Source organism: Ambystoma mexicanum, chromosome 1p (assembly GCF_040938575.1).
Source record: "Ambystoma mexicanum isolate Mex_15411 chromosome 1p, UKY_AmexF1_1, whole genome shotgun sequence".
In the NCBI taxonomy this organism is placed as follows: domain Eukaryota; kingdom Metazoa; phylum Chordata; class Amphibia; order Caudata; family Ambystomatidae; genus Ambystoma; species Ambystoma mexicanum.
Window position 1 is genome coordinate 1,172,637,303 of NC_090921.1, and position 23,852 is coordinate 1,172,661,154.

Genomic DNA, 23,852 nt, shown 5'->3' on the forward strand with positions numbered 1-23,852 from the left:
ACCCCCTGCAGGACTGGGTGCACTTATCCACCTCCCTCTCCCTTCCTGTTCTGCCCACTAGCACGACCTTGAATGTTCTAGGTCTTGCAAGTCTGTCTGTCCGGTCCTTCCTCCGTCTCCCCTCCCTAGCTTGGTCGTGCTTGATATTCTCATGTATAGGCGCATTGATAACCAACTACCAAGCAGTCTGAAATATCGCCAGACCAGTGTTGTAGTTTATTGATTTGTATCCCCCTCTCTCTGCCCCCTCCTTTTCTCATTTTGTGTCAAGCACTTACTAGTAGATATGCCTCTGTCCTAGTATGCTAGCTATTGTTAGATCATTCAGAATCTTCAAGGCCTAAGATTGACAACTGTATTCCTGTGTTCCCTTCCCTCCTTGAAGCATTTCACTTGTGTATAAGCGCTTTACAAATTTACAATTACAAGAGACCACGTGTCTCATATACACTGATTGTAACGTAATTACTAGCGCTGTGATACCTCCGGGTCCTGGGTGCCATCAACATATGAAATAAATAAAAGATGGATACATTACCCAAGAATGGAATAAGCTTGGAGTAATCTATTTTAGGTAGCGCGCCTTCCAAATGAGTCGCAACAATCACAACATTGATATTCTATTTTGCCCCTTTACATTTCTTCACGAGTTTTCCCAGATTCCATGCTCAGGTTTTCAATAATTAATTCACCACTACGTTTGCTGGCAGTCCCATTCCATTGTTACTAGGTGCCCTAGTCCTGTAAAGGCTGAGCAATGCTCCTCTCATAGCTTAATGGCTAAATCGTCATAGTATTTTACGAATCCAAAAACTCTAAAATTTCACCTGGCATGATAAATGCTGAAACCATGTTCTACCTTTGTATATTTTTTCCCCACTAATCCAATGTGTCAATCCTGGCAGAATACAGACATTTTAGCAGCTTAAACAGAAAGTGTCTGCTTTGATTTGTGTTTTTTATAAAGCATGCACACCACTCAAACCATCCTTCCAAGTCTCACAAATGGAATTGGGCAACCTAATGTGTTTAGAAGCTTAAAGAATCCACTAGATAAAAACACCTATTCTTTTATTATGAAACTAGAGGCTTGTCCTGAATCCAATCCTCTGTCTTTCCAGATACTTACAGCTGTTTCAATTGGTGGGTAGAAAGATACTGGCAGGAAAGGACAGAATCCACCTGCATCAGCATTCCCACTAAGCTGGAGCATCACTGCTCAACACCTCCTGGGCATTTTGGAGCATTTGCTGAAAGAGACCTTACGTCCAGTGACAATTTAGGTCCTCGCACATCTCCAAAGAACCCATTTCATATGTTAACAGAGTTACCGAAAAGAAAACATTTTTCTGTTGCAAAAAGAAATGAGTGGAAGCGTTCGTCAGTTCAAAAGAGTGTAGGATCCTCTTTGTAAGTCAGGAAATATTATGTAGAAGATTAGAAAGAATGGTCCTCAATCCGTAAAGATCAGTCCTTATTAGACCTGAAGATCAGACTTTGTGGGAGACTTTGGGTTTTTGATAAGGACAGTCTCATTTCTACTGCATTTAAGTGTTGCGACCCGTATGTTTTGATTAATAGTGTTTTAGATTTGATCAAAAAATTATGAAAAATAAACTGTTGGTCGCGTTTTTCGATTAAAACGAAGTGCTCGTGCATAGGAGCCTGTAAACATGCCTGCCTAAGAAATATCCAATGTTCCAATACAGAGCCTGTCGCTGGTCTCTGAAATTTCATTATCTAAGGTTGCCACAACAAAGGTGGGTGTACTCCAGACAAAAACAAACCTGCCAGACGAAATAGAAAGAACACTACGTTTAAGATCGAGTAAAGGAGAACCTACAGAACCACAGGCCAGATAAAAACGAAAGAAAAGGATGCGTTTGTGATTTTATAATCCCAAATGACGCTAAAACACAGTAGCTGCAAAAGGACATGCTTATGGCTTGACTCAGAAGTCAAACTTGCCAATGATGATTCAGTGTGCCACATGGAAAAACATCAGGAATATAAAGCCAAGTATGATCTTATTGAGGAACAAAAAGAAACACAGATAGTGGAGCGTGTACAGTGTGCCTGGGTATGCCCAGATGCGGGTCCCGAGCCTGCTAAGCCTAGAGTCCCAAGCTACACCTCAGTGATGTGGCTCACTAAGGCCGAAACATGACTGGGGTGGTTTGTGGTTGCGTGCAAAACTAATGTGACCTAGCAGTTTGTGCTTGAATGCTTTGGGTGGAAGCAAGCCTGATTTGAATATGATTGTCTTCTTTTCTAAGGAAGAGCAGGCAAAAAAATGCTTTAATGCAAAAATGCTTAGAGTAATCACCAGCGGGTTGTAATCAATTCAGTGTTTTCATCCATCACTTTTCAGTATTGCAAAGTACAAGGAATGCAAACGGTCTTAACAAGAAGCAGGTCACCAGGTTGACTGTAAGCAATTCACTATATGGATTCCAAAAACAGAATAACAAATTACTTACCTCTCAGTAATGTTCTTTGTGATGAATGTTCCTCCCATAGATTCCTCCTCGTGCATAGGATCGTACATGAGGAATCCATGCAATGAAGGAATCCATTAGAATTTGTGATTAAACTGAGATTTGTCATGCAACGCATTGTACACATTTTGTAGCATCTCAATTGATGGCAGCCATTTAGCTCCTGCCTGTAACATAGAAGTGTCTGGTTAGCTGGACTTCCCAGGCCAAATGGTGCAATACAAACATATTTGTATACAAATAGTATTTCCCTTTGACAGTTACAGTTCCCCAGACTCGCAAGCTCAATGAGCCTGCAAGGCTGGGAGCATTTTGCTTCCCCAGCCTTGCAGAGCTCATTGGAAATACTGGCTGGGGAACTGCATGTCTGTATGTGCAAGGAGACGCTGCTGTGGCTCCTCGCACATACAGACAGAGCGGGGCCAGGCTGAAGTGGAGAGTCTGCTCACCCACGGACAGGCCCGTGCAGGAACCAGTAGGCTTCCAGATTCCGGCTCATGGTAGCAAGGGCTGGAGAGGAAACTTTAGGACCTGCGGCAGAAAGTATGTTTGTTTATATTCATGTATTTATTTAAATTATGTGTATGGATGCATGCATGCTGTCTTGTTAGGTAAATGTATGATAATGGAGTGAATGAGAGATTGCTTGCTGTGTGTTGTTTAAGTGTGTGCGCTTGCATGCTCACTTATTATTTAAATGGGCCTATGGATGTGTGTATGTTTGTGTTATGAGTGAGTGCATGATGATGGGTGCTTGTGTGAATGTTGTGTGGGTGTGTCTGGGGAGCGTGCGTTTGTGCTGGTCCGTGGAGCTTATTTTGGTGGGTGGGAGAGTTTTAGAACCAAGGCATTGTTGCACAATCCCCCTCCCGACCGGCCAGAATCAGCTCTCCTTCTGGGATGCTGTGGCACCCAGGGGACAGGGATGGCCACCCAGGGGACGGGGATGGCATTATTTTACTGGACATCCATGAAAGATTTGTAGTTAAAAAAAATACCATGCCTACACCCTGGGCACAATATATGCGAAAAAAAGCAAAAGAGAGAGAGAGAGGCGCTGTGGAGCCCTGGGTACAGGCAGGGTATTTCTTTGGAGGCCATCTATGATAGATGTCCAATAAAAATAAAATATCATGCCTGCCCCCTGGATCCCCGGCATACACACATAACCACATTGTGTGCCTGTGTGAGGAACTGGGGAACCAGGGGACATGCATTTTTTTACTGTGCATCTATGATAGATGTCCACAAAAGAAAAATACCATGCCTGTCCCCTGGGCTCCATAGCGCGTCTGTCTGTCTCTTATATATATATATATATATATATAGTATCTGACTGGTTATATATATATAAATAATAGATGCCCATTAATAAATACCATGGATGGGCCCCCCAGCACCTCGCACCCACACAATTAATGTATGCGTGTGAGGCGCTCTGGCTGTATGGCTGTACCCTGGGCCCCCAGCTCCCGACACTTATCTGACCCTGGGCCCCTCAGCACTGCGCACTCACAGTCACATTCATCATTAAATGTGATTATGTCCGAGTGCAAGGCGCTGGCGCGCTATGGAGCAGGCATGGCCTTTTTTACTGGGCATGGATGATAAAGCAAGCACGACAAGTGTTATTATGTAGCTAGACTGGCATTTTAATGCAGCCAATCTAGCCATTTATTTTTGTGGTATGACATTTTGCATTGGGCATCATTGATAAAGCAAGCATGATAAGTGTTATTATGGAGCTGGACTGGCATTTTAGTGCAGCCAGTTTGAACATGATTTCATAGTTTGGCAAGCATTTTTAATAGTAAAGCCAACTGGAGTATGCACTTACGTGGGGATGCTGCCATATTTTGGCAGAAGAACAAACATGGACATGTATTCATATAGTATTGTTAAAGCATTATGCGCAAAGTAAAACATGAGTATGTTACTATATGGGGATAATAGGGTATACTGGAGCAGTCAGCATGGAAATGTACAGGCACAGCCAGTGAGAAAAGGTTTTATACTGGCACATATTGTGGGAAAAGGGATCATAAAAATGTGTTGATGCTCCTGTGCACTGCTGGTGAATGGCATCTATTGAATTTTTTCATGAGTTACCCTACAAAACCAATTGCAAACCGTTTGGCTTTTTACCCAATTTTTCTAAAAAGTGTGCTTTAAAATGCACCATTTTAACCCATTATTTTAAAAAAATCTCTCGGGGGTGGAGGAGAGAACTGCCACGACCCGCCCCTCGATTAGTGCGGGCTCCCTGGCTACACTCGGACGGACACTGTGGCATATCTGAGGCAAATATTTTTGCCCCTCTAGTTAAAAAATGCATCAGCTGCCATTGACTCTGGGTTTGTGAACGTGTGGTAGGGAATCAATAAGACACATCTACAAGACATTTAAAGAATAGTGGGTCATAGGAGACCATTCAAATGGCAGTGGTGCACCTTATGGATACCAGTAAAATAACAACGAAAATTGTGAACCAAAGTTTCAATTATAGGCACGCTGTGTGCTTGCTCCTAGGTCCTCATTAGTAGCTCCTGCTTACTCTGTGATGCAGATACTAGGAGCCGTTTCGAACACTGCACTACATGAGTGATAGAGTAACAATACCCATAAATGTAGCACACATTACACAATGAATTGCCTTCGGGTGTATTCATAACAGGAGGCGTTACCCATGTTACTAATTGTAGAAATAGGCAGGTAGTAATGCCCACATAGCTCTATTACAAACAAGCAGATTTAACAAGATTCCCCGACTCAGAATTCCAGTCCATTTACTTTGTGAATTTAAAATCAGGTGCCAACTCGGAGACTCTAATCTCAAGTGTTCCATGGTGCTCTTGCCCTGGCTACCATCAGACCACTGCCATTCCCAGGGCTTGAGATTGACCTGTATCCTAGTGTGCATCTAGTACTACATCACAACACCACCCCTATTCAGGCCTTCATAGGCACTTCTGTACAGGGCTTCAGGGGGTTTATGCTGCAAGAAAGACGTCACCTTATCCTACACCAGCCTGCCCTCAATAACCAGGTCTTAAAATGGGACTGGTGTGGCAGACTGCACCTTTGCTACACTACCTAGCAGTGATATGCTGCCCACAGTTTCTGATGAACCGACGTGGCAGGGAACACAACACAGACCACTATACCTACAGCTTTAAATGTGTGAGTGCCTGGTGGCCTCTCTTGCAGGACAGAAGTCGAGGGAACACGTGGTTGGACGCAGTCAGCCCAAACTTTTTCATAGGATGCCGCCCCCAAACCCCATTTGTGTTTTCAACGAATTAAAAAAATGTGCGGCACCCACAGAACCGCACAAGACCACAGGAACCAATCAACCGTTGTTTTATTGACATTCTACTGTACAGGACATGTTTAGTTACACCTTTTATACTTAGCCAGCAATGTTTTAGGAAAATCAGTTCGCTTAGCAAATGCTTATTTCTCCTGTGCATTTTGATTTGGGAAAGATATCCTAAAGTGAAATTCCATTGACATCACTTCCTAACGCATATGTTAAAGTCACCCACTTTTTAGTTGTGGCCATTAGCGCCACCTGTAAGCTGATACTATTGAATTCGAGTACAGCTAGGGAGAAATAGCATATGTGGAGGAATACAAAGTTTGTAGGTGTTATTTGGTGTTTATCCGCCCACTGACTGCCCATGGCCATGCTAATCCCTATGGCCATTCCACACCCTCTTCTTGCCCCTCGCTTCCCAAAACAAATCCTAGCTTCACCAAGCCTTACCATCAAACGTTTCCCTCGAAGTGCCTGCCAGTCATTTTTCAAAGCAGTCTTCTGAGAGCTAATTACTTAATTGGAGATGTAAACGAGCCACTGGTGCAATAAAAATGTCTTAAACGGGTCTGCCTTCAGTCACTCGATTTATAAGCACCATGCGTGTTCTTCACTGAAGAACAGTTAAAAACGAGCATTGGCAAAGCAAACCACCGTTTTGGCTTTTGTATAAGTATTGGGCATTTTCCGGGCACTGCTATTATATGCCCAGTAGTTGCATCATGTTGCAGCTGCTACCATCGATCGGCAGTTAATACCACTATGGTGATGCCTTTCCCATGGCTACACAAAAACCAAAACTGTTGGCATTGCCAATGCTTGCTTTATACGGACTCAAGCCTTCAAACGGAGTCCAAAAGATGTCCCATGGTTGGGGACGGGTAGGCGACTCTTTAGAAAGGGATGAAGATGACGGTTTTCAATGTAAAGTATGGAAAGATTTTCTACTGCTTATATTTTCTATTAAAAAGTAGTTACCTTAATCCTTTTTTAAAGCGTCTAGGGCCCCAATGGACATCTGTCAGGAAGCTTATGGGGGGGGGGGGGGCCATAGTTGGGTGGGAGGCAGAAAGTATATTTTTACTCAACAGGGACTCTGTATGAAAAAGTGTGACTGCCACTGCTAGGCTCAGGGCTTCAAATTTACGTGCGCCGGTTGGCGCCTTTTATTACACTCAGGGCTCCAGATGCCTGGGATGTCAAGCTGCACCTTGTGCAACACTACACAACCTTCGTTACCGAGGGTTGTGTTCCAAGTGGCCCACACCACTCCCACACAGACGGTTTTGTCAGTCTGTCCGCTGACTTCCATCCCTGTTTCTCTAACAGGTGCTGGTCCCGCCAATACAGGAGGCTGTCCATGAGGCCTGGCTCATTGCCAAGGGGGCCGAAAAGCGTACTTAGGAATGTGAGAGGCCTAACTGGGACAAGGGGGGCTATGATTTGCAGCCTTCATTCTCTCCGGGAGAATACAAATTGCTGGTGGGGCCCATGCGCCATCGCATCACGAAGGGCCCCTTAATAGCTATTATTTTCTAAGCCTCTAACCATTTTGGCCGTGGAAGGCATACCATCAGAGTCTCGTATACAGACACCATTCCGAGAATGCAGGACAAGTGGGGCTGGGGGTGGATATAAATGAGCAATAAGGCAGCCCGCACCGAATCATTACATCCCCAGGGCTAGGCTCTCAATACCAGGCAAACAGTGACATATTTAGAAATTCAATGGGAATCGTCCATCTCAAAACAGGAAAGGCTACAAAAGTGATGCAGTGGGTTACCATCTTAACACATTCCCCACTAATTTGTCTCAATCTTTGTCCTCCAAAAGGGACCATGTGAGGTTGAGGGGCGAGGGGGTTGTTCCTTCACCACACAACCTATTTTGCTCTCTCAGTCCTTGCTCTCACGGTAGGAAGTGTTTGGGGTATCCACGAGAGTTAAAATATGTGGGTCCATCAACACAAAAGCATTGTGCCCCGGTGGGGCTGGGTGGGGGGGGGGGGAGATCCCCCACTCCACGAGTCAAAGGATGAGGTTGGCCTCCTTCTCAATGCCCACTTATACACCCCACGGATTCTTGGAGCATAAATTGCAAACCTTCACTCTAAGCCCATGCCCTTTCGTTCCCTGGTTTACCTCTGAAGGGATCGAGGGAACCGAGAGAGATCAATGTGGGTCCATTTTCAGTCTGTGACTATTTGTTTCATGTGCGACGTCTGGTGAAACCCCTAAATGGGCATACAGAGTACAACTGTTTTGCTAACAAAGATTTAAAGATAAAGCTTCCCGCGCCATTTCAGAGCCCTTTACAAAATAGCATATTGCTCTGTAAAATATCTGCTGCTATGGCAACGGCACCAGTGATGTCACCAAGCAAAACCACTAGCTTAAACGGAGATTTCACACACTGTAGCACAGCTCTGCGCTCTGTGGACATGGTGGAGCCATCACATGGGATAAGTGTCCAAAAATGGCAGAGCCTGGGGATCCTGTAAAGCCGGAAAGAGGAAGCCTTGCTGAACGACTACCAGAACGGTCTTCTGCATCACAACAGCATCCCATAGCAGAGGCCAAAAGCGTCTGGCCGTGTTGAATATGCAAAATACTCCAAAAAGGCACACGAAGAGTAACCTCTCCAGTCTGACAAGAGTCAGGGGTTGACGGGCCTGACCCCCTGCAAGCAGGAAACACTTCTACAGAAAGATAATGCGAACTTCAGCGTATCTAATGTCTGAATCCATCAAAAGCGCGGGGCTTTATAACGGAGCCAGAGTCTAGAAGCTCTGGGGAGCTGAACACCGAGGGCTCAAACGAGAGTGGTCTTATACAGCCTTCTGACCTACTTAAATTCCAGGAAGCAGACTCATGACTGGAAATTGATTTCTTCGTCTGCTACAGGGCATTTGCTTTGCATCTGTGTCTTGTCCTTGCCACACCATCTGGGAAAACTGAATTTATCCAGCGAGATCCTAGATAAATAACTAGGTCTTTATTATCACGGGGCTAACAGGAGACATTTCGCCCCCATGCAATTAGTAATATGACTAGGCATTGGCAATTTTGATCTTGGAGTCACATCTTCTAGATTCGCCCCGACATTCTTTGTGATATGAGGCATATATGCTGCTTCACCACCAAGTGCCCATCTCCCTCAAGGCGGCAAATGGGTTTTCCCATGCAAAGAACTATAAATAAGCGTTCTTGTAATTGGGAACAGCTGGGACCCCCCAGCTATAGAACATCTGGAGTCAGAGGGAAAGACTTTGAGAAGTAATGGCAACAGATGTTCGCTTCGAGGCCTACCATCCCCCATTTTTAACTTCTTTGATCCATTTGCAGTCCCATCAACGAGATTACCCAAAACCTCACAACACTGATTAGTTTTGTTGAGGGTCAATTGAATCCGGGCCCGCATTAGTCGTTCACTATGCTGCAGCCAATTCGAAGTCAAATGTCACTCTTGAGTTAGGGTTTCCGAACCCTCTTGCACGTGGGTGGGTCCTGCCCGGAAGCTGAAGCCAAGCACAGATGACCCTGCGCTCCCAGGGACCTGCCCACGGGAGTTTACACATCCCCAACCACCATCGCAAATGGCACGTTCTTCGCGTTTTCTCAGCATTGTGATACTTGCAGACATGCACGTATTGCAGCAAAAGTCGCATCACAAGTAACAGGATAAAAATCATCATGGTCCCTAGCACAAACAAGCGAGGCCCATTTGTCAAGCACGTTCCATCTAATATGCCACATAAACAAATCCATCTCCGTTTTAACAAGGCGCACTCCCAATGTTGGGCGTGGTCCCCATTCCATGTGTGGCGCCCTCGTGCTCCACACTTTGGGCTGTGTGATTTACAGTGTCGGTATTTCCCTTTATAAGCATGAGGAATGCACGTTAAACGTTGGAACTCCAAGTACCACCACACAAAGCGCTGCTTGCTGAAAAGTCTGGGATTGCCGAAGAGGTCAAACATGACATGCACACAGTCACCAGCTCTTAATCAAGGGATTTAAAAAAGGCACGTTCTCCCAGGATGATTTACACACCGTGCAGCCCTTAAAATCCAAGCAAAACACTCACCACCATTCTGTCCTCGAGGGGTGCGGGAGGTCCAGTACTAGGCGCTGTTCGGTGCTTGGGGCCCCCGCCTAGGGCCCCCTGCCGCGGCGCCCTCCATTGCTCTCCTGCTGGGCACAGGTGGGAGCGCCTGAGCTGCAGTTAGCCCCCCCACCATGATCTCCGCTCCACAATGCGGAGATGCTGTGGTGAACCCTGATGGCACGGTCTTGACACCCCCCTCCACGAAAGGAAAACAACGAAAAAGAGCTCCGAGGTCCACCGTATTATCAATCCCCGGGGCTTGTTGTCAGTGCAGACCCGCGCCCACAGGAAAAGCCCAATCCTCCTTTCAAAACAGCTCGCGGAAAATCCACAGCGCCCGCTTCACAACCGAATTCCACGACCGTGCTCCCCGCACAGTGTACACGTCAGTAACGGTGGCGGTTCTACACCGCGGACATCTCCCGCCTGTCACCGGCGCGCGCCCGGTCCCTGCGCATTGTTTTCGCCCCTGGAAGCTCGGCCGCCGCCTCCATGTAAAACACGCTCAGTGTCTGCCAGCATCACGGGCCAGTCCATCCCGCTACACGCCGAGGTGTGGCCCGCGCCATCTTCCGATCAACAAGGTCCGCGGTGTGGCTGCGCGTCACTCTGAAGGGGCGCACAGCAACGGAAGATCTTTGGGGTCACCGCTCGAACTCGCCGAAATCCGTAGGCATATTCCTGCGATGCTCGCGCTTTCTTGACACGCCACCGTCCCCGTTGTCAGAGGCGGTGGTATGATCCATTGAAGGTCCAGGGACAATGGCAAGTGAATGGGAGACCGTGGGACAAGAGGACTGAGTAGCTGCCAGCTGGAGATCCACAATGGGCCCTCTGTATTGAGAGGGCTACCCACGCTGTAGCACCCCACCGATAACGGACCCCCTCCTTGCCCCCTAAACGGTTTGGTCACCTTGAAACCACAACGCATCCGTACCTCCATCTGGGGGAACCGAGCAGTTTCGCTAACCTCAAACCCACAGTGCACTGTGGATCTCGTGGTAGTTTATACATTTTTTGTTTGTGTTGGAAGATATGTCAACGAAATTGGGTGCCAATCAATGGGTGACAATGCATATGCCTTACCAGCAGTCGCTCTGATCCGAAAGCAACAATACTGCAAGTAAACGACAAAGGAACGCACTATTCTAAATAAAATCCTTCTACATTTTATTTTTTTATTTATTTTAATTTTTATAACGCGCCACATGCCTGTAGGCCTCAGGGCGCACATAAAACAGGATAAAACAAACTACGGGTAAAATAGTCAGACCGGAGATGAACCGAAGAGAGAAAGTGGCGCATTAGTCAGGACTGAGGTTGAAGAGGTGAGTCTTAATGGCTTTTTTGAATGAAGAGCAATGGTTAATAAGACATATGGAGGCAGGAAGAGAGTTGCAACTTCAGAATAAAAAAAATACAATTATAGACGGGTGTGGTGGGGCTGGTCCCTCTAAGGAAAGGCTGCGAATGTGTAGATTAATTGTTGGATTTATTGACTACCAAACAGTTTAATATATAGAATTTATAATTAAAATACACTTAGGCCTTAGCAGGGAACACAATGAAAGTTTCCATCTTCGTCAGTTTGCTCTTGCTGCGTGCACATGTATAATCGCGCCCCGCTTCGGGAACCATAAGTGCCCCTGGAAATGTTTTTCAAAGTGTCTTGTAGAGATTGCATGCTCACGAGAAGTCGCTGCCGACCTTTTGCGAGATGACACGACGAGGAAGGCGGATCACAGCCCGAGAAGTGCACACCTAGCGCGGGCGGCAGACAGATGCCACCCCCACCACAGCGCTCCTCCTGAACACTGGACCATGGTCTCCACTGCAGGTCATCCCTTACCCCATTCCCTGCATCACAAAGTAAGACAATAATCCAACAGTCCAGAGCAACTGTGACATATATTATGTAGCTGTTGGCAATAAAGCCCCACTTATTCCAAGTATCCTGAGTGTGCTTGTCCTATGTTGGCAACAACATAATTGGCGATGAGGATACACAGATTGGCCACGATCACCAGGATGCAGGGAGCAATGCCACCAAGGCCTTCTTGCAGACCCCAGGCAGGCATATCATTCCATGATGTAATAACGAGGCAGAAGGGATGAAGGTAAGTGCTGATAAAAACTTTATTATAACAGGCCCGCACAGAGTTCTCATATAACTTCCACACCAACCGCCACCTCTCTGTCTCGCGCCCACGTAGGATGACATGTAAACATGGACGTGAGACAGAGACGGGACGTGAAGGCCTAACGTAACATTCCATTTAGTGAAACAATGAAAACTACATCACTACAATGAAAACTACATCACTACATATCCCCCCCTATCAAAGGAAACAGTAAATAATTCATAGTAACTATTACAGGAAAATAAAATCAACTATATACATAACTCAGAAAGACTAACATGCCAATTCAATGTACATAATCCCCCAGCCATAACGGTTTTTTGGTTACCCTTCCTTTCGTGGTAACACTCTTATTGTACAAATTAGCCTTCTCATTCACATCAAGCTGACCAACATTTAGAAATCAATCATTAGAATTATCGCTGTTCTTGGTATCACTGCTCTTGATATCCTCCCCTGATCGCTCATCCGTACCAATTCCACGTACTTCGTTGGCCTTCGCCAGCCTCCCTTTCGACCACACTTCACCTCCCTCAAGAACCACCACTCCATTCCTGACAGCAGATATTTTCTTTGGTCCTAGGTATTTACTCTCAGTGCATTTCTCCACAAAACGGGGATTCTTTATGAAGACTTCCTCACCCACCCTTCATTCCCTTTCTTCAACACTTTTCCTAGAATCAAAGTGCTTTTTATTTTTGGCTTGCCCTCCTTCAGTCAATCTCATTATCTCTTTCCCGTCTACCCATTCCAAGCTATCCTGGGCAGAGTTTGGTACCGGGTTCTCTCCCCTTGAGCGACACAAATGGGGCAATTCCCGTTATAGAATGTGGAGTTGTCACATAGCGCCACGTAACCTGTTTCAACACCTCCCTCCATGGTTCTCATGTGCAACGCCATCTGTTTTCCTCCCTTAAGGTACCTGTTTACTCTTTCTACAAGGCAGTTCGCTCTAGGATGGTATAATGCTGTCGTCGTGTGCTTTATCCCACAACTGGCCAAAAACGTTTTCATTCTTGTTGACACAAACTGCACTCCATTGTCTGATACAAGCTCAGATGGAACCCCTTCTTTCATAAAAACGCCCTCCAGAAAGTGAATTAAGTCATTCGCAGTTACTTCTCTCACGAGTCCCATTCTATCCATTTAGAATGGCAATCTACTAATACCAGCAGATACTTGAAACCTTCTCCTAACCCTGTAATGCGACCCATCATGTCTACTGCTAATTTCACCCACGGCTGACCAGGGATGGTGTGAGGAATCAACAGTGTTTCACGTACCACCTTGCACTTATCACTGGACTGACACATCATACATTCTTTCACTTTCATTTCTGCCATTTTATCTATGCCCGGCCACCAATAACTTTGCCTTAACTTCCTTTTCATCGCCCCTTCACCAAGATGGCCTTGGTGTGCCAACTCTACTAACTTCATTCTGGTTCCTTCTGGTGGTACACAAAACTGTCCTCTCCATAACCTACCCTTCATCAAATATAGCTCTTCTTTGACTTCCCACCATATTAGAAAGTTTTTGTCCAGATCCTTTTCTGGCCACCCTTACACTGTCCAAATCTTTACCATTTTCATGGTCTCATCCTTCAGCTGTTCCTGTAACCACATTTCCTGTGTTACTGCACATTCTACCTCCGCTACAACCCCTTCATCCAAGACATCTTCAACCCCCTCCTCTTTCTCTACAGGACGTCTAGACAAATAATCTGCCACTACGTTCTTCTTTCCAGGCAAGTAACTCACTTCATAGTTATACATCTGCAACCCTAAACCCCACCTATTGATCCTTGGCGATCCCATTGCCCACCTGGAACTTTCAAACAGTTGAATCATGGGCTTGTGGTCAGACCGTACAACACATTTCCTTACCCACAAGAAATACATAAAGTGTTGGATTCCCCAAAACATTGCTAGAATTTCTCTTTCTATGACGGAGTAGTTAACCTCAGCACCCTTCAGAGGACGCGAAGCAAACGCAATTACTCTCTCTCTGTTTTCTCTGTCGTATTGCAACGAGGTTGCACCTAGACCAATACTGTTTGCATCCACCACCAGAACACACTTTTCGTTTGGGAGAAAGTTCCCGATAGAGGGTGCACTCATTGCTTCTTTAACCTTATTGAATGCCCCCTCACATTCTGTGCTCCATTCAAACTTCACCCCTTTACTCAGTAGGACACTCAATGGTGTGGACAGGCTAGCAAAGTGTTTGACAAATTTGTGATAATATTCTGCAAGCCCTAGGAATGATCTTACTTGTTCCTTATTTTCTGGTCGGGCTGAATTCTTAATTACTTCTACTAAACATTCTTTGGGTTTCACCCCATTTTTGTCTACCACATGCCCTAGAAATTCCACACTCTCCACTTTTATTTTGCATTTACTCCTCCTCACAGTCAGCCCGGCTTCATTCAACCTTCCTAACACTTCCAAAAGAGTTACATGCCAACTCGGAACAGGAACATGATGTATTAAAATATCATCTTGGAAGATGACTACATTCTCCACCCCCTCGAACACAGTCTCCATTACTCTTTGAAATACAGCGGCCGCTAACGCCAATTCAAACGGCATTCTGTAATACTTAAATGTCCCCAGTGGTGTTATGAATTCAAACTTTGGCTGCCTTCAAGTAATGGCACCTTGTGATATGCTTAGGATAAGTCTATTACAGAAAATATGCTGGTCCCCTGGAGAGTTGTCAACTTCTCTCTTATGTTAGGAAGAGGGTGCCTTTCAACCACAATGTTTCTGTTCAGATCTCTTGGATCTACACATAGTCTGATTTCTCCATTGGGCTTTGCCGCTACAACCACTGGTGAGAGCCATTCAGAGCTGTCTATTCTCTCAATAATGCCTCCTTGCAACAACTTTTGTATTTCCTGTTTCCCCTTTTCAAATAAGTGGTGCAGTACAGGCCTCACTTTATGCACTTTAGGCACTGCCCCTTTCTTGAGAACAAGTTCATGCTGAAACCCTCTTAACATCCCCAAGCCTTCCGGAGTACTTTGGGATACTCCTGCTCCCATTTATCTTTCACTTCAGCCACCGATATGGGATACTCTGCGTTGGCCTGTATTCTTATGCCCAGTTTCTTTTGTTCCGCCCACCCTAATAGGGAGGATCCTTCCTGTGTGACGTATACCTCAGCCTCACAACTGCGATCCTTGTACTTTATGGAAGCTTGAAATTTTCCCAGTATCTTGATTTTAACGTTCCCATAGGCATAGGGTTCAATCATATGTTCCTCAAACTGCTCAACCTTCCCTTGTACGCATCCTTCAAATGTCTCTCGATATAAGGGTCCATGGTGAACAGCTATCCACTTTCTTTGTCACAACCCTGCCTTCGATTAAGAACATGTCCGTCTGACCCTTCCCTTTGGGATACAGCTCTGCAACTTCCAGAACATGTTTGCCTTGGAATTGAACCACATGGCTCTCCTCTTGTTCAGGTACTCCCACTTCTACGTTGTTAACTTGTCCAGCTTCCTTGCAGAATCTTGCAAAATGTCCCCTTTTCTTATATTTCAAACAATTGATGTTCCTCGCCGGGCAAAACATACTTGAGGCGATGTGGCGGTTGCTGCCACATTTGAAGCACTTGACTTCTTTAAAGACATTTTGCTTCCTTACGTTTGAGGTCCTTACTGCTGCAACTTCACCTCCCGGTTTGTCAGCTCTCATGTTCAACATATACTTGCTTGTCTGTTCCATACTCCGTGCCATTTCCACTTCCGCCTCCAGCTGCAGATCACTGGACAACAACCTTGCTTGAATCTTGAGGCTATTGGTGCAGCGAACAAACTGATCTTGTAGGAGCGAGTCAGTAAGCGGGCCAAAATCATAGGAGGGACTCAAAGTACTCAGAGCAGACACAAAGCTTTCGACTGCTTCTTGGCTTTTCTGTACTCTCTTGAAAAATGTGTCTCTCTCAAATGTAGTGTTCTTTTTAGGCTCGAAGTGGATTGTCAATTTTCTTTCATCTACATTATATGCGTCCATTTCACCTTGACCCTCTTGCGGAGGCTCAGGCAACCCATCGTACACACTGTGGCCTTCAGCACCTAAGTTGTGTAAAAGAATAGCTTCTTTTCTTGCTGGAGCAAACTTCTCCCCTCCTATTGCAACAAGATAAGTGTCGAACAGTTTTTTCCACCTATCCCACCTAATGATAGGTGCCCGCTTCAGGTAAGAATGGAGGGGGTGCCGCCATGCTTGCTGCAGCCATGGCGAATATATTGAGCTGGTACCACGCAAGAAGTAGTAAGTACTATCTAAATGGATGATTGTCTGTTGAAGGTCACCCTTAGTTTCAAAATGTGCACACTGGATTATCTCCAACAGGCTTTATTGATGTGATGCACTTTTGTCATTTGAAAGTCTTGCATATATCACTAGCTTCCATACCCCTTAATTCCAAACCTAACAAGTGCAACTTTTTTTTTCCCTTCTAGGTTTGCAGGGGTTAATAGTTTAACGTCTCTGGTTCGTGAGATTGTCAAGGACTTAATGTATTCATATGCTGGAGCTTGCTTATTAATAAGCTGGAGGCTTCACCCCTTAGTGAGCTCTTAAGGAATTTGAATCTGGGGTTTTCACTGGATCGAGGGGTCTTTAAGGGTTAAACACTCCTTGAATATACGAAAGGATCCGCCTTCGTCCCTTGCTTCCTCCCTCTACCCCGCCTCCTCACCTCTGTGTGTCTCTGTATGGTGTGTCAATCAAAGAGGAGGGCAGGGCCAAATACTAGCATGCTTCCGACGCTAGTGCCTTCCTGCGATCCTTCGGACGGGGAGGCCGCTGTCACGCCCCAGCTGTCTGACACACACAGCGTTAGCTCGTCAAGGCCTCGGGAGAGCAGCTGACCAACGGCGCATACACGTTTCAAATAAGCAGCAGGGACTTACTCCGCGTCGTTTCCTCCGGCGCGCCTGTCCTCAAGCACTCGATCCCATCCTCGTCACCACATGTAATAACGAGGCAGAAGGGATGAAGGTAAGTGCTGATAAAAAGTTTATTATAACAGGCCCGAACAGCGTTCTCATGTAACTTCCACACCAACCGCCATCTCTCTGTCTCGCGCCCGTGGAGGATGAAATGTAAACATGGACGCGAGGCAGAGACGGGGCATGAAGGCCTAACATAACATTCCATTTAGTGAAACAATGAAAACTACATCACTACACGTGGCTCCAGTGGTAGCCACTGTTTCAAACGTATTTGCAGGCGGTGGGTGGAGGTGATTAGTGAGCGGCATGGTAGAAGGCCATGCTGCTCAATGCACTGGATGGTCGAAGGCCAGAAAAGGGGGAAGATGAAGTGTATAAAGAAGCAATGAGGAGGCTAGCAAATAAGTTTTCATCCAAAGAGAACATAGTCCTGCATAGGATCAGTTTTATGGCAGAAAGCAGCAGCCGGAAGAACCTGTAGATGACTACATAGTTTAGCTGAGAGAATCGGCAGCGATGTGTGCATTTGGCGACATGTCTGAAGACAGAATTTGCTACATGGTCATTGTGCAAACCAACAAGACATTCTCATTGTGCACGCCAACAATCGCAAGGTTCAGGACAAGTTCATCATAGAAAAGGAACTTCAGCTGGACAAAGCTATCCATATTGCGAAAATCAGTGGAGGAAACATCCAGCAGGAGCAAGGAGTGGCCTGGTAGTGTTTCAGTACCAGAGGTCCAAGTAGTATACCACAAAGGAAGGCGAGACAGATGGCAGTGAAAAGCCAAGGAAGAAACGGCGGGAAGACGTGAGCCACTCAAGTGCCATAGATGTGCCAGCTGTAAGAGGAGATACTGGAGATGTGTGGAGAGACATAATGGAGGTGTAGTGACACTGTATATGGAGGCAGTAAGTGGGACATGCCATTATATTCAGAGGAGGCAGTAAACCGAATGAAAAATACAAACAGCAAATGGAAATGCACATTAAGCACGCTTTAAAATGATCCACTTTATGGTGCATAGGCCATTTGTCCAGTTTACATTGTATGCATATATTAACCCAACTAAGACTTTCCCATAAATTAATTTACTCTTAAAGCAGTGCAAAATGCTTCAGATGAAATGTCTAAGTAATGTGCTATTTTACAGTAGAATTATAACGTGCAGGCAGAAGTGGCTGTGATTTCATTGCCCAAACTGAAGGAAAATATGCAATGGGAGAAGGCGCTATTGTGCTTTGCAGGAAGCAATTGATACAAACATCCTTGGGAGGTGGTTCTCTGAGGAAAGAGATTCCAAACAGCTCGGGTGATGTGTATACGTCAGGAGAAAAGGCAGGTTTAGTGAGATTGACGGGGCTAGCAAATAAATGCAGGAGACTGAGAAGGGGTAGAGAGACTTCTTCCGACAGATGAGCGAGTGACTGGCTGGGATCGTGCAGGGCAGAAAGGCAAGATTCTCCCAGGCTGCAGACTGAGAAGACGGGTCGAAGGGAGGTTGTGGCCTTCCATCTGGATTGCCTAAGTGCGGGAGTTGCAAAATTGCTGCACGCTGGCAGGACAACAAAGAAGAGTTGCCCGTGATAACAGCGCAGAAACCTTGTTCATATTTGATGTGAGTAGATTTGTGATAATTGAGGCGCACGTGTGCGAATGTATTCTGAGACAGCCAGGGAAGTTTTATTTTATGTAAAAGAATTCAGCACCTTTCAAATGTCATTTGGGGAAACTGCATTTTATGCTAAACGTGGTTCTTGCCAAATATTTTCACGACGGAAGGTCGAAGTGGGTGAAACCTACATGGTGTCATTGAGCGGAGTTCATTTTGAAATTTCTCACTTGCGGTTTGTTTTTGCTGAATTATGTTCCCATGACTATTTGTGTCGCTATTCGATGTTGCTGTTTTTCAATCGGTAAGTTCAATTATAAATGCACATTCTAAAAGTTGCCACGTGTCTTGATACAGTATTCATGGTACCCGGGTTGTGTCATTTGTTTACTGTGGGTTTATAGATAGATTGTGCAAGTGCGATGTCTCGGCTGTTCATGCTGACAGCTTAGCAGATGTCATAGACAGTAGTCCAGTCTCGTAGATAAGTGACTGAAATGACAGTTAGCACGGTCGATCCCTGCAGGTACAAATTCCGCAATCTTGGGCTTACAGTTGACCCTAAACTGAATACAGAGATTAGAGGGAAGTCTCGTCACATCATATAGGGCATCACCATAAATACGCTGTGCCGCCACGTTACCACTATTTTACCACCCACATTATGTAATAGCCCTCTGACAAAACCCCTAACACAGCACCACCCACTTGGCGAATAGCACAGATTGTCCCACAAGGAACAATGAGTGTTCCAAATGCAGGCGGTTTGGGCATTTTGCCTCTGTTTGCACGTGGAGAGGTAAGAAAGCAGTGGCGTTGGTGAAGAGGTCAGAGTTGAAGTCTCATCAGAAGAATAGGGATGCCCCACAGTCATTATGATCAACAGTGCCACAGCTCACAAAAAGATGCCCCACTGTACCATCAAGGTGGATGGACATGAGACAAGAGTAACGGCAGATTCTGGCTCAGACCTCACCATATTGCCGTTAGACACGTACAAAGGTATGGTCGGCAAAAGGAAAGTGGAGGTTTGCACGACAAAGCTCAACCCCACTGTCTTCGGCGGTACCACCGTGAATTTACTGCGATATATCCGAGCTACTGTGGAGCTCAAAGGAAGAGTGACGAAGACCAAAGTATACTTTTCAGAGAGAGGCCCGGCTGTATTGGGATGGGACGACCAGGCTAAGTTACAGATCAGATTGGATCCCAGCACGGAGGGGCAGGTCTTGTCTGCAGCCAGAGGAGGAGCGTCGGTTACTCGAGAGGAATTTCCAGAACTGTTCTCTGGCACACCTGGTAAAATCAGGAACTATGTGCACAAGATCAAACTTAAGCATGACACTGTTCCAGTAAAGCACAAGGTGAGACCCATACCAGCAACCGCAAGAGGTGCACTACAGGCAAATCTCGACAAGATGCTGAACGAGGGGACGAGTGAAACAGTAGAGTCGTTTGAATGGCTTAGCCCAGTAGTCCTCATAAAAATAAGACACTGGGTGATCTACGAGTTTGCATCGATCTATTTAGCTTAAATTTTTAGTATCGGACAGTTAATAATAATAATAATAATAATAATTAGGCTTTTATATAGCGCTACAAACCCTCAGGTATCTGAGCGCTGCTTATTATTACCCACGGTGTGTGGTGCTCATTTATCGACCTCGGAAGGATGAAAGGCTGAGTTTGGCCCCGCCGGGATTCGAACCTGCGTTAACAGGCTCTGCACGGGTGTCAAAGCGGGCGCGTTACCAGTTACCCAGAGTTAATGAACTAATTCTGTTAATGAAAAAGGCGAAAGTGTTTTCGAAGCTCGACATGAGAGACCCTTATCACCAGATCAGTTTGCATCACAAGTCAAGACCTCTCACAGCCTTCATAACTCTATTTGGTACATACCAGTTCATGCAGATGCTGTTTGGCCTGTCCTGAGCCGCATTGGCGTTCCAACGGATGATAGACTCCTTGTTGAAAAACATAGGAAACGTGTCCTATTTCCAGGACGATATCTTGATATATGCAGAGGATCAGAAAACTCACGACCAAGCGCTTCGCAAAGTGTTACCCAAATTGCAAGAGGAAGGAATTGGGCTACGCCACAACAAGTGCATATTTCAGGCTGCGGAAGTGTAGTACCTGGGCTATAAAATATCCAAGACAGGGAGCAGCCCGAAAAAGCTATTACAGGCCATTGTGAAGGCATCCCCACCCAACAGCAAAGAGGAGCCGAGGTTCTTTCTAGGCCTGTCCAAGTATTATACAAAATGTATGCCTAACTTCACAGAAACTACTAAAAAAAGGAACAGAATATCAGTGGATTGAGGAGCAGGCGAAAGACTTTGAGGAGGTCAAGAATGGTTTCATGCATGCTCCCCGCCTTCAGCCATTTAATCCACAGTGGAAAACAGTGTTTACAAATGACGCCAGTTCATATGGATTAGGGGCAATGTTAACCCAGAAGAAAGGCGACGAGGAGCACATAGTGGCTTTAGCATAAAAAGCACTTTCACAGGCTGAAAAGACCTACTCTACCATAGAGAAGGAAATGCTGGCGTATGTCTGGGCGGTGGACTACTTTCAAACATATGTGGGGGTGCAAATGATTTCAGTTAGTAACAGACCACAAGCCCTTGGTGCACATGCTCATTCCATGAGGTACCCGGAAATCCACTCCCTGCCTGGCCCACATCGCAGCAAAATTGCAAGAATACATTTATGAGAGAGGGCATATCGCAGGTTTGAAAAACGGCCAGGTGGACTGCCTGTCCAAGAGATACAACGACCAGCTTTTTCAAAGATAATGTGTGGTAGCGTCGTTAGATCTCAGGAGCAAAGAGTTCCTTGAAATGAGTGAGAATCATTGGAAGGAAGAAGCCACTAAAGATACAATGACGAAACATTGCAGAAAGGGTCAGCATGGCTGGCTGGACGAGAAAGCAATCCCTGAAGGCCTTTGACCATACTGGAAAGTGGCTGGCTAGATCTTTGAACACAATGGCATGCTAATGGGGAGTGATCAAGCCATCCCACCAGTGACACTGAGGAGAACCATCATGTGCAGGCTCATGCAGGACACCTGGGGAGCAACATGACGAGGAGGCTCGTGAGAGAATCCTATTGGTGGCCTGTCATGGACCAAGACATAAGATCAATGACAGAAAGGTGTCATGAATACCTCAACAGCGACAAACGACTCAAGGTCAGGCAAGCTCCATTACACCCCACGGAGGTACCAGAAGGGGTGTGGCAAAAACTGGGGCTGGATTTCATAGGCCCATTAGACTTAATGAAACCAGAACACAAGCACAGGATTTTGCTTGTAGACTACTTATTGAAGTGGGTGGAGCTAGAGTTTATCCCGGACATCACTACACCCACCGTTATCCGCTTTCTCAAAAGTATCTTCCAAAGGAACTGGTCACAGACAATGGGGTCTATGAGAAATCCAAAGGTGTCTCAACCGCTAGTCCCCAGGGATCTGTCATCTAGGTGGCCAGGACACGGCCATCGCTTTTAGATGAAGTTCCTGGGGGTGTACCAGTGTGGGAGAATCACCTCGGGTATAAGGGGTCTTCGAGGAGTGGGACACCGGATGGCGAGACACAGTATCCCCTTCCCTGTAACACCTTTTCCTATCCTGCCAAGTAGGATACTTAGGAACTCAACCCCTTCGCCCCCTTTTCCAACACAAACACTTTCTCATGGACAGCTCATTGTGAGAGAAAACGGACTAAAACCCGAGACTTATACCCGACATATCCCAAAACAATGGACAGGCAGAGTCCGGCAATTACTGATCAATACACACACCTGACTTCCATCACACTTCTCCACACAGGTAAAAGACGGAGCAAGAAAGCCCACTCTGAGCAAGGCAAAGCACACGAGGAAGCAGCAGTTCCAAGATGGCAGTTTAATGTGAGGAGAAAGACAGCAAGACCAGTGAGGGTTGCAAGGAGGGAAGTTTCCTTGACCTTTTCAGAGGAAAACTGTTACTTTAATGAGCCATCGAGAATAAGAAACATTAAAGCTGCAGAACGCTGCATTGAGTGTCGGAGGTACAAGGGGCTCTCCTGCATCGATAGCCAAGGCGGGAAGGCCCCGATGCTGGTAATGGAACTGTATCCTCGTGCCACAGAAGTCAGAGAATGTGTTATACTCAAGTGAACCGCCTTGTCCTGTGCTCAAAACCTGGGGAAGGGAGGCCAACGGGCTGAACATCCTGACTTATAATTTTGTGAACACTTTTCTTTTTAATAAACTCTACCCCACACTCTTTGTATTTAGAGGTGAGGATTGGCAATAGTTTTTTTTAGCATAGGCCCTTTTATTTTGACAAGACTCCACTAGGACTGCATTATTATTATTTGATGGTTGTAGTTTGCTCCCCTCTGTAGATTTAGGATTAGTGTGAGAAACCTGGGGGTATTCAGCCAAGGAGCCCTTGAGAATCCCTTTTTCAGGTGGTCAGGGAAGGGCTGGCACTCTCAGACCCCAACCTCAGGGGCGGATGAGCGAGGGAGGATCACCTGGGTAAGGGAGTCCAGGGTTGTACTCGCAGGAATACCCCAGGTGAGATGCAGTATTATACCGGGGAAGAAGGCGAGGAGGATGAAGTCCCTGAGGCTTTTGTAGGCTGTACCACATTCATCTCCATTCCATCCAATGAATCACCCTTACCCAAATCCAACGACCCCTCCGTATATTGAATTGTATTTTAATTGTTTGTTTATACAGCGCTCTTTCCCCATTTGTATGGCCTCAATGCACTTTGTGGTTGGAACGCCCTCGGTGACCGTGGTCAATGTGCTGAAATTTCTAAGAGTTTTAGATTAGGAGATGCATGTGTGCATTTTCGCCAGTCTAGGACTTAGGTGGATGGCTAGGCTCGACTAAGCAGTCCAAAAGGTCAGGCACGTGGGTGGGCGCTGTTGGTGGTTTGCGATAGAGTGCTTTTGTTGAATGAGTCGATGTGTGGCCAGCTATACCGAATTGCTTTTCATTGGTAGTCGCTGTATGCTAGTGGCAGAGGTGTTGAGGCATGCCAGGTGTCTCGGTGTGGACAGCTATATGCGCTGCTAGACCGGATGAGCATAGCCATAGCTGCATTGGTTGTTTGGCTTGTGTGCACAGATGTGGTGGGAGGTATACGTATCATAGGCTTAGAAGTTGTTCAGCTTGAGCGATCTTTGTCCAGTGTGGATGGCGT

General features: G+C 46.0%; 1 protein-coding gene across 3 annotated transcripts in view; it reads right to left on the reverse strand.

Annotated features, from left to right (window-relative positions):
* The window catches only part of ARHGAP33 (Rho GTPase activating protein 33), a 1,138,731-nt gene that overhangs the window by 718,132 nt on the left and 396,747 nt on the right, over window positions 1–23,852 (reverse strand). Inside the window, exon 1 of one of the 3 annotated variants that reach the window (XM_069604878.1) lies at window positions 9,901–10,903. The exons of the other annotated variants lie outside the window; for them this stretch is intronic. Within the exon in view, the coding sequence (XP_069460979.1) occupies window positions 9,901–9,906 (6 nt within the window). The 5' untranslated portion in view covers window positions 9,907–10,903. Of the gene's footprint in view, window positions 1–9,900; window positions 10,904–23,852 lie in introns of those variants that run through there. 3 annotated transcript variants of the gene reach the window in all.